Source organism: Staurois parvus, unplaced genomic scaffold, assembly GCF_062004578.1.
Source record: "Staurois parvus isolate SC_StPar_1 unplaced genomic scaffold, SC_StPar_1.0 ptg000299l, whole genome shotgun sequence".
Classification (NCBI taxonomy): Eukaryota; Metazoa; Chordata; class Amphibia; order Anura; family Ranidae; genus Staurois; species Staurois parvus.
Genome location: NW_028318095.1, coordinates 23507565 through 23519492, shown reverse-complemented (window position 1 = coordinate 23519492; position 11928 = coordinate 23507565). Strand labels below are relative to the sequence as shown.

At 41.8% G+C, this 11928-nt stretch overlaps 1 protein-coding gene across 2 annotated transcripts in view; it reads right to left on the bottom strand.

The window, feature by feature from the left end:
- Window positions 1-1275: 1275 nt before the first annotated feature.
- Window positions 1276-11928, bottom strand: part of BLMH (bleomycin hydrolase) — a 105780-nt gene continuing 95127 nt past the window's right edge. For both annotated transcript variants that reach the window (XM_089683041.1, XM_089683040.1), the window contains one exon: window positions 1276-5681. In XM_089683041.1, coding sequence (XP_089539167.1) covers window positions 5533-5681 — 149 coding nt within the window. In that variant the 3' untranslated portion in view covers window positions 1276-5532. The remainder of the gene's footprint in view (window positions 5682-11928) is intronic.

The following is an 11928-nucleotide window of genomic DNA, read 5'->3' as shown; positions in this document are numbered from 1 at the left end:
ACTTCCTGCCCAGGCCAATTTCCAGCTTTCAGCGCTGTTGCACTTTGAATGACAATTGCGCGGTCATGCGACACTGTACCCATATGAAATTTTTATCACTTTTTTTGTGACAGATAGAGCTTTATTTTGGTGGTATTTAATCACCTTTGGGTTTTTTATTTTTTCTTAAACCAAAAACCACTGAAAATTTTGCAAAAAAAAAAAAAAAATTTTTCTTAGTTTTTGTTATAAAATTTTGTAAATAACTGATTTTTCTCCTTCACTAATGTACGCTAATGAGGCTGCAATGATGGGCACTGATGGACACTGACAGGCATCACTGTTGGGCACTGAAAGGTAGCACTCATATATGGCACTGATAGACAGCACTGACGCACACTGATTGGCGGCACTGACTGGCGGCACTGACTGACACTGATGGGTGACACTGAAAGGCAGCTCAGATGGGCGCTGATATGCGGCATTGATGTGCACTGGTAGGCACTGATATGTGGCATTGATGTGGCACTGGCACGTGGCATGAATGAGCACTGACAGGTGACACTGCTGGGGCTACACAGGTCATCAGGGCACACTGATCATTAGTGCACGTCCCCTCTGAGGGATGCCGATAACTGGCATTCCCCTATTTACATGTGATCAGCTGTGATTGGACACAGCTGATCACATGACCGAGTCGACATCTTCGGCTCTTTCGGTTGATCCTCTGTGTCCGAGGGACACAGCTCACCACCGATCGCCACGCTGCGTGCTCCCGGAGCCACGCATGCGTGATTAGAATGGGACGACGTCATATGACGTCCTCCCAGAACAAGAGAACAGCCTTGCGCCTGTCATTGTACTATATGGCGGGCGGGAGGTGGTTAAAGTCAGTGGGACGCAGTTTGTGAACCCAGGCACCAGGATGCCATTTGTAGTCGCCATGGCGACCAGGTGCCTGGGATTTGTCAAGCCCTGAGAACCAGTCTTTTAATTTTTTTCAAACCAAGTGAAAAAACCCTTTAAGATTTTAGTTCAGTACACGGGAAGTTACAAGTATACTAAATTTCTGGCAGGGTCAAATTGGATTTTTCTGTATTTTCAAAAGTGCATTTTGCCTGAAGACAGAAAATCAATGTAGCTACATCTATGGATTGGTAAACTGCAGTATATTACATCTTTGTTCTTGGGTTTTTGGTAAAATTATCAGACAGATGGTAGACATATATTGCAAAATTCCTGTGTGACCAGATAAAAAGAACATAAGTAAAAGCAACAAATACGCGCAAATATGGATTGGTATGAATTGCATTTTTTATTAAAAATTTCAAAGCACCATCTAAAATCAGAGAATATGATCAAAAAAAGAAGAAAATAAAATCATAAAAAACGCCACAGATGCCTTAAAGCTCCTGTGTACCTGCATGAACTCATCACTCACCGCTGCATAAACTCCATCCATCCTCATAAAACTGGATACTGAATACGTAAAAGCAGTTTGGTATAGCACATTTTTGATTTTTGCAGACACTGATGAGATAACCAGAAGTTTTTTTGGAGAACTTTCATCACACAGTGAACAGTACCGTTATTGAGAGAGGAAATGCAGGTAAAGGATGCATTTAATTTCCTGTGATGTGTAAAGTAGTAGCCAGTCAACAGATATCGATCAATTGAACTCCCCACCCCCTCCCAACATCACTGTGTGCAGTCATTTAGTTACACTTGTGCTTTAGGGACAAATATATATTAACATTTAAATGGCACAATGATTTTGGCTAAGAAATAGCATCTAAAAAACAAGTTTAATGAATTTGTGCGACTATGATACTTGCTTGACGACTGATGCAAAGACTTTCTTGTGTGCAGCACATCCTATAAAATATTCAGGTATAACCTAATTGATAATTAAGTTAAATAAAAAAAAAGCATTTCTAAATGACTGTATATCTTTACTAGAGTGACTTTTGGGGTCTCAGCATCCCATAAGAAACATTTTACTTCACTGGCTGTCTTTTCCAGGATGTGACTATCTAAGTGTTGTGACACACGCACATATATCAAGGAAAACACTGCTGCAGCATGTCAGTGACCCATTAGGGGAAATTGGCTGAATACTAAGGAACAAGTCATTGCAGACCCCACAGGGATTATATAACTCCATAAATCACACAGTAATCTCTTCAATGGTACCATATCGTCCACATCCATCAGATACATTTAAAAATGTGAGGGGACACACTAATTTATACAGTACTATAAGTCGTCCTCTAAAGGTCCAGGGATTGTGTGAGACTAAAGAGAAACAGCTAAGGATAACAGCAGGATGAATACAGTATGGCTTTATGACTGTCAGAAAAGATCAAAATAAAGTGAATCCACTAATAATGGAGCACAGGAGATGAGTGCAGTGTATGAATTAAACCTATGCTGTGGCCCTGTTCTATACCTTAATGTGACTCTGTTGTAAAAAAAAAAAAAAACACCCAAAAACAGGCCTTCCTGAAAAAAAAAATAATATTGAACATTTTCACCACTGACTCCTGCTGAACAGAAACTGCCAGGAGTGTACTAGGGGGAACAGGAGGAACCACAGCCCATGGTAGGTTTATTGTAACACAGAGACAGAATAGCAACAAAAAATTCAAAAGAAATGCATGTCTAACAAATTAAGCACTGATTTGCATGTTCATGAGGGAAATAAGTATTTGATCCCCTTCACTAAATATGACTTTGTTTTGCCAACAAGGGATTTGCCACCAAGTACGGAGGTCAGACGTTTCTTGTAGTTGGCCACCAGGTTTGCACACATCTCAGGAGGGATTTTGGCCCACTCCTCTTGGCAGATCCTCTCCAAGTCATTAAGGTTTGGTGACAGAAGTTTGGCAACTCAAACTTTCAGCTCCCTCCACAGATTTTCAATCGGATTAAGGTCTGGAGACTGGCTAGGCCACTCCAGGACCTTAATGTGCTTCTTCTTGAGCCACTCCTTTGTTGCCCTGGCCGTGTGTTTTGGGTCATTGTCATGCTGAAAAACCCATCCACGACCCATTTTCAATGCCCTGGCTGAGGGAAGAAGGTTCTCCCCAAGATTTAACGGTACATTGCCCCGTCCATCGTTCCTTTGATGTTGTGCAATTGTCTTGTCCCCTTAGCAGAAAAACAACCCAAAAGCAGAATGTTTCTACCACCATGTTTGACAGTTGGGATGGTGTTCTTGGGATCATAGGCAGCATTCCTCATCCTCCAAACACGGCAAGTTGAGTTGATGCCAAAGAACTCGATTTTGGTCTCATCTGACCACAACACTTTCAACCAGTCCTCCTCTGCATCATTCAGATGTTCAGTAGCAAACTTAAATTGGCCTGGACATGTGCTTTCTTGAGCAGAGGGACCTTGCGGGTACTGCAGGATTTCAATCCTCGTCAGCGCAGTGTGTTACCAATTGTTTTCTTGATGACTGTATTCCCAGCTGCCTGGAGATTATTGACAGGATCCTCACGTGTAGTTCTGGGATGATTCCTCACTGTTCTCATGATCATTGACACTCTACGAGGTGAGATTTTGCATGGTGCACCAGACCTAGGGAGACGGACAGTTGTTTTGTGTTGCTTCCATTTGCGAATGATTGCACCAACTTTTGTCACCTTCTCACCAAGCTGCTTAGCGATAGTTTGTTAGCCCAGTCCAGCCTTGTGTAGGGCTACAATCTTGTCCCTGACATCCTTGAACAGATCTTTGGTCTTTGCCATGGTGGAGAGTTTGGCATCTGATTGTTTGATTGCTCCTGTGGACAGGTGTCTTTTATACAGGTAACAAAATGAGATTAGCAGCACTCCCTTTAACAGACGGCTTCTAATCTCAGCTTGTTACCTGTATGAAAGACACCTGGTAAGCAGAAATCCTGCTGAATGATGGGGATTCAAATACTTATTTCCTTCATGAACATGCAAATCAGTGCATCATTTGTTAGACATGCATTTCTTTTGAATTTTTTGTTGCTATTCTGTCTATCAGTGTTACAATACACCTACCATTTAATTTTTAGACTGGGCAAACATTCAAAATCAGCAGGGGATCAAATACTTATTTCTTTCACTGTAGCTTCCTGCTCCTTTGCAGTAGGTGCAACTACCTGGCACTTTTAGGCACAGGGAACCTTGTGATCTGCACCCCTGTGACAGTACCTGGGCTTAGCAGCCAATTGCTGGGCCTGAGCACTGTCACATGACTGAGGAAGCAATATCACTGCTCCTCAGGCCATCAAGAAAGCTGATTTTGGAGCTGGGAAAAAGCAAGGAGCTGCAAGGGAATGCAGATAACAAGGTAGAGCTGTTGGGGGATAATCTTTTTCCATCTACATGTAAACTTTGCCAATTCTGTGAGAGTCACAAGTTACTAATCCCTGCAGGGCAGTAAGCATATAGCAGAAGCCAGTTTGAGATCAGAGAAAGCTACTGAGGTTTGACCAAAAGCCAAAATTTTCATATCAGTTACAGCACCGTTTAGTCTGCACATTTATGGGAAAAAGGGTCACACTTGAAACAGCTGATGATGCAGGCGATGAATGTACCACTATGTTTATATACGTGAGCAACAGAAAGATTCACTTTACAGCTCATCGCCAGCAAATATGTTTTCTAGTTTTAAAAGAATGGGAACAACATAACACTTCAGTCATATTGTTCTACTCTCAGTGACACCACAGAGGAACTTTCTTGTGACACTCAAACAAAAATGGGGATGTGATTGTCACCAGGACAGGAATGAACAGACAGCAATACCAACATGGTCTGATGTTCTAACCTTCTCCACTCCACTGAAATAGGTTTTTGTCTCTGTTGGAGAGATTTCCCAACATATCCTGACAGGAAGTGAAAAGAAATCTTCTTACTAGGGGCAGAAATGGCATTAAAACCAGACAGAAGTTTTAACCCTTTCTCACTCAATCCAAAATAAAATAAAAAAACTTGTGGCTGTAGCAGGACTTATATAAAGTCCAGTCCAGGCAACCCTTTCTGTGACTCTTCCTACATACAGCAGCTGTCAGAGCTCAATGTAAAAATGTCTCAGACACTTAGTGAAATATAAATGCAGCCGGTTATTCCTGAGAAGGGTCAGGAAAAGACATTTAAGGAAAAGCACATATGTGTGTTTAGTTCTTATGCTGCAATCACCTCTCATGGTCCAGTTTTAGTGGAGATGGATTCTGACCATCATCATGGATAATATAATTTATACTTCTGTACAAAAAAAAAAAAGGATTGAGAAAACTTCAATAAAAAATACTGAAACAAAAAAGGACTGAATTGCAGAACTATATCAGAATGTGAGATGATCTGGATGAAGAGACACTTCCTGAGTGCTGGGTTCGAGGTACAGCAGACTGCTGGGGATCAAAGTCTATCCCTCTTCTATTTCATGAGAAAACATGCGGTGTTTAGTTGACTCTATTGTTCCAGTGCTACACTGAGATGGGGAAAAAGGGAATTTCTAGTCTTGATGAAGATGATGATGATGACAGGCCAAAAGGAAAGTGTAGTCACTTATATACTAAGCCAAGGCACCCATTGGGTCCCAGGCTGGTAGCACCACAGGGTCCTGCTTTAAAACCTCCAAGACTTCCTCAGGGACGTGCTTCTTATCCACAACCACCTCATAGACGTATTCGGAGAACCACTCATCCGTCATGATCAGATAGCCTGGGTGGACATAGAAAGTATTTATTAAAGGACAGCTCTAGTGTAGTTAAAAAGCAACACATTATTTTAAAATAATGAGCTATCAAAGCACTTAACAGTTTTACCTACTTTTCTAGCAATGTGCAGATTAAAAGCATGCGCTCAGCAAAAAGATATGCATTGAAACTGACAGTCTTCCTGTTAACATAAAAAGGCTCTAATGTTCTTCCCAACATGTACTAACTACCTACCCAACTTACTTGTGTCTGAAGGTATTCTTTTCTCAATAGCACTAAATACATTTACAAATACAAAAAAAAAACAAACTGAAAAAAAAAAAAAAAAAAAAAAAAAAAAAAAAGGTCAGTGTCCAGTGCAGCCTTTATAAATGAAGAGTTTCTGTCTACCTCTCCACTACATTACAGTCACTGACAACGAAGCTCATGCCAGAGCAGACCAGGAGCACCTCTCTCATTAAACCATGAAAGATACGTTCATTTTTCACTATAAAAAGCCGAGAAGGAACAGTGGTAATAATTTTAAAATTCACATTCCTGCACATACAGTACGGGGGAGATTTATTAAAACTGGAGCACTCAGAAGCTGATTGGCTACCATGCAATGACGCACCAGATATTAACTTCATCTTGTTCAATTAAGCTTTGACAATAAAACCTTGAAGATGATTGGTTTCTATGCAGAGCTGCACCAGATATTGCATGCTCCAGTTTTAGTAAATCTCGCACTATATTACACATAAATAAAAAAGGATATTTCTTTAAAAAAAAAACAAAAAAAAAAAAAAACAGGTGTATTGAGGTCTTCTCACCCTCACCTTGCTGTAATTACACCAGTATATCTCCAGATGAGCAGAAGCCTGATTACATAACTTTCCCAGGATGCACCTGGACAGCTAAGGCAACTTGCCACCAGAAGTACTGGGAGATCCAAATATTTTGTATCTTACAATGAAAGGTTTCTCAGCTCACTCCGAGTACCCCATCAGAGCATAGTTTCCTTTTAGCCCTGGTTCACACCGAAAGCGGCTTTTAAATCAGTAGCGCGATTTCAAAGCCACCGGTCAGTGCGATTTCATGTGCGGCTTGCCGATAACTGTGGGACTTCATGCACAGATGTCAATGCAAGTCGCGCATGAAATCACCAAAAATAGTGCAGGAACCTTTTTAAAAATCGATTTGAACGATTCCACAGGCACAAATGGGGTGTTACTTGTCGTGTCATTTTAAACTGTCAAATCGCATGACAAATCGCATTGGTGTGAACGGGGGCTAAGACTTCAACTATTACCATTAACCTATTACCACATACAGTTGTGTCCAAAATTATTCAACCCCCACTGAAATTGAGTGTTTTGGCCAGTTTGACATTGCTTTTGATCATTCAGTCATCTTGCTTACATTTACATTAAAGAGGCACTTGTAGGTCAGACAAATATAACATAACAGTTATAATGAAATAACCACAAATGTCTTTTCTGTGCTCACAGCATTATCAGTTTTATTCAACCCCCAAGTGACATTCAATCTTAGTACTTAGTACAGCATCCTTTTACAGTTATAACAGCTTTTAAACGTGAAGCATAGCTTGACACAAGTGTCTTGCAGCGATCTACGGGTATCTTCGCCCATTCTTCATGGGCAAAGGCCTCCAGTTCAGTCACATTCTTAGGCTTGCGCACTGCAACTGCTTTCTTTAAGTCCCACCAGAGGTTCTCAATCGGATTTAAGTCTGGTGACTGCGATGGCCACTCCAAAATGTTCCAGCCTTTCCTCTGCAACCATGCTCTAGTGGACTTGGAGGTATGCTTGGGATCATTGTCCTGTTGAAAGGTCCAACGTCTCCCAAGCCTCAGGTGTGTGACGGACTGCATCACGTTTCCATCCAATATCTCCTGGTACTGAAGAGAATTCATGGTACCTTGCACACGCTGAAGCTTCCCTGTACCTGCAGAAGCAAAACAGCCCCAAAGCATGATTGACCCTCCACCATGCTTCACAGTAGGCAAGGTGTTCTTTTCATCATAGGCCTTGTTCTTCCTCCTCCAAACATAGCGTTGATCCATGGGCCCAAACAGTTCTAATTTTGTTTCATCAGTCCACAGAACACTATCCCACAACTTTTGTGGTTTGTCCACATGGCTTTTGGCATACTGCAGTCGACTCTTCTTATTCTTTGGAGACAGCAAGGGGGTACGCCTGGGAGTTCTGGCACGGAGGCCTTCATTACGCAGTGTGCGTCTTATTGTCTGGGCTGAAACTTCTGTACCCACATCTGACAAATCTTTTCTCAGTTCCTCAGCAGTCACACGGGGACTTCTCTCCACTCTACGCTTCAGGTAGCGCACAGCAGTCGAAGTCAGCATCTTCTTTCTGCCACGACCAGGTAGCGTTTCAACAGTGCCCTTTGCCTTGAATTTGCGAATGATGCTTCCTAAGGTGTCTCTTGGTATGTTTAACATCTTTGCAATCTTCTTATAGCCATTGCCCTTCCTGTGAAGAGAAATCACCTCTTCTCTTGTCTTCCTGGACCATTCTCTTGCCTTCACCATGTTTGTAACCACACCAGTAAATGTCTAGAAGGAGCTGAGTATCACAGTCATTTTAAAGCTGCCTAATTGGTGCTTATTATGCTTGATTGCTGCTCGGTGACATCCACAGGTGTTTTCAATACCTGATGGAAAGCACCTGTATGAACCTCTGTTCTTCAGAGTGGTAGTCTTTAAGGGGTTGAATAATTGTGGCAATGAAGAAACCACATAAGAACCATTTACTACTGTATTACATAAACAATTGATGTCATTTTAGTTGCATTTGGGTAGTTACAACGTCCTTGTAGGATTTGATTCTGAATACAATTCCAAATGTACACTATAGTCCCTAAACCCCTTTACAGCATTGGGGGTTGAATAATTTTGGACACAACTGTACATGTTTCTGAAGTTTAACATTTTCAAGAACATTTTCTGGTTTTATCTGCAATGTCATTGGTGAAATGCAGTATAATAAAAAACAAGGATAAACAGACTAACACCAGGAGACCACCTGGGACAGGGAGGCTTTGATCCCATTAAGAAAATGTACTTAATAGTGTAGAATTGGCTATGAATGTGTAAAATGTGTGATCTTCTATAGTATGAAACATACTTTGGTTACAGTCCTGGAAGCAGCTGAATGACATAGTGTCATGATTACAGTGAAAGAAAACAAGAACAGTTCCTTCAGTTTTCAGAAGGAGGATAGGCAGAGCAGATAGGTAAAGTGCCAGCTATTGTGCTGTGTTGCCTTCTGGCCCTACACGGTTTCCTTTCTAGCCCCACCTAAATTCCTAATCTGTGCCATTTGTGTAACAAACAATGTGTTGGATAAGACTCTGCATCTCTTCAGTAGCTAAAGGAACTGCAGCTCCTAGCATGCTACTAAAGCAGGCCATACATGGGTCGAACTCCGAACGATTTTTCGATCGAAAACATTGTTCGTTCTCTAATCCTATGGTGCCACCAATGATTTTGAAAATCGGTCGTTTTTCACAAATTTTCCAGCATGCTGAATAAACGAAATGGGGAGGAACCACGAAAATTGACTGGTGCCATTACCCCACTAACAGAGCGAAAATCAGCAGATTATTCTTAGGTCCGATTTTTTAACGAAAAATTGTTCGAAAATCGACCCACGTATGGCTGGCCTTCGACTAGAGGCTGGGATTGAGATGGATTGGGATTTTCAGTTCCGCTTTCAAAATTCCAAACCTATGATGGTGTATAATCTGCTCAGCTATGTTAAAATGCTTTTGTAAAGTGCTGTGATACACAGTATGTTCAGTATATTTAAAATATAATAGGAAACACATGCTAAAAGGCTCAATTCATTCAAGTGTGATGTATAGTATATTTATTACGAAGCATTGTTTCTTTTCTCAAAAAAAGCCAAAAAACAAACAATAACTATTAAAATAGATTATTCAATTGACTAAAGGTATTAGGCACAAGTGGTTCCCTGAATAGGGCTGCTAATAAAATAGGGTCTATCCAACCAAACAAAATGCCCATGGATTGATCCTGGTGAAAATTTATAGAAATGCTTAAAGCAGAGGTTTGGTCAAAATAAAAAAAATAAAAGTCAGCAGGTACAAAAACTGTAGCTGCTGACTTTAAAAACTCACCTGTCCCTTGATCCCGCAGTGTCCTCACACTGGCTGGATTCACCGGCCATTTTTTGTCTCCGGCATTGGCAACTTCAGATGGGCAAACGGTCACAGACGGGTGCCCACTGCAAATGGTCCAGTAGTCTTCTGGGACCTGTCACGTGTCCCAGAAGACCACAGGGGGGAGAACCTCTGCTTCCGATTGCCTAGGCGATTGCAGCAAACTGGGAGCGGGGATCTTTCAAATTCAGGTACCCCCTCCCCACCACTCTCCAAAGGTGCCAATCCTTCTTGGGCAGCACAGTGGCTAAATGGTTAGCACTTCTGCCTGGCAGTACTAGGGTCGTTGGTTTGAATCCCAACCACAGCACTACCTGCTTTGAGTTTGCATGTTCTCCCTGTGCCTGCGTGGGTTTTCCAGGTACTCGAGTTTCCTCCCACACTCCAAAGACATGCTGGTAGGTGAATTGTCTCCTGTCTAAACTGGCCCTAGTATGTGTATGTATGAATGTAAGTTAGGGACCTTAGATTGTACGCCCCTTGAGGGTTAGGGACTGATGTGAATGTACAATATATATGTAAAGCGCTGCGTAAATTGACGGCAGTATATAAGTACCTGAAATAATTAAATAGGCTCCCTGCTGCAGTCTAAGCCAATGAGGAAGAGTCCCCAGGCAGCAGAGGCTGTCGAGAACTTTGCTGGTTCGGAAGGGGCTCAGGAAAGGATTGGGGGGGTGCTGGGGTGGTTGCTGCACACAGGTTTTTTACCTTTATGCATAAAATACATGAAGGTAAAAAACCTTGAGCATTTAGAACCACTTTATTGCTTATTGCGGGGGGGGGGAGCCATCCCTGCCAGGAGAACACAGTGAATACAGCTAGCAACTACAGCTGTTGGCAATAATCACATGAAATATCTGACAGGCTCGCCGCACCCATGTCATACAACAATTGATTTGGGAACATTCAGCCTGCCCATAGATGGTTCGAACCTCAGCTGGTCCCTGCTGAAACAGCCAAGATTCAAACCATCTATGGCCAGCTTTATTTTGCTCTGGCCCAAGTTAGGTTTATTAGGAAGTCAGCTTCCTTTCTATTTTGTTAAATGTGCACCTATAGTTTGACCTGGTGCAAATTCTGATAGGTTCAAGCAGACTGTAACTGCACAAATTAGGACCAGAAGCATTTTCCAACAGTACAAAATTTCAAGCTAAAATGTATTGAGGTATTATACGAAACAAATTCATATTTTACTCCTAGATGCCCCCTACAATTGACATATAACTAAAATTGCAGACAAAAAAAATTGAACTTTACTAAATCACAGGACCTGAGCCATGTCATATCTGCTCCCCTTGTCTGTTGTGGTCTCCTGAGGTCAAACAGCTCACCAGACCAGTACTGCTGATAACCTCCTTGTTTGAGAAGATGTTGTGGCTGGTGAGGGGATTTATATCCAAGTGCAATACTGCTATGCCTTGATAAAAAGAACATGAGCCTCATACAAACATTCATTTAAAGGGAAATGGTATAAAAGTGAAACATCTGGAATCCTAGCTGAAAACCAGGTACCCCAAAGTGCTTGTATGTACTTTTTATTCCGTCTGTGTGCCTTGGGTGTGCACTTTATGTGAATCCCTGCTTAGAGCATGAAAGAAAAAATACTTTGCATTGTGGGATGTAGGTAAGAGGGTAAATAGATCAAGACTTTAATATGACATCCGACTAGATGGTATCATCAACAAACATTATGCAAGAAGAAAATATTCTCCGAACCACCCCGAAAACAAAAGCACAGCATTACATCAAATACTTTGTATTTTAAACTACAAGACTTTGATACACCCAGGGAACATCTACTTATAGTGATTCTAAAGGTTTACTTTTTTTTTTTTACAAAAAGAGCAAACATATTATACTTACCTTCTGTGTGCAGTGGTTTTGCACAGAGCAGCCCGGATCCTCCACTTCTTGGGTTCCCTGCTGGCGTTCCTGGCCCCTCTCTTTTGTTGGGTGCCCCCACAGCAAGCAGCTTGCTGTGGGGGCATCCGAGCATGCACACTCCCCAGCCCCTGCTCCACGTGTCCATTCACACACAGAGCCGTGG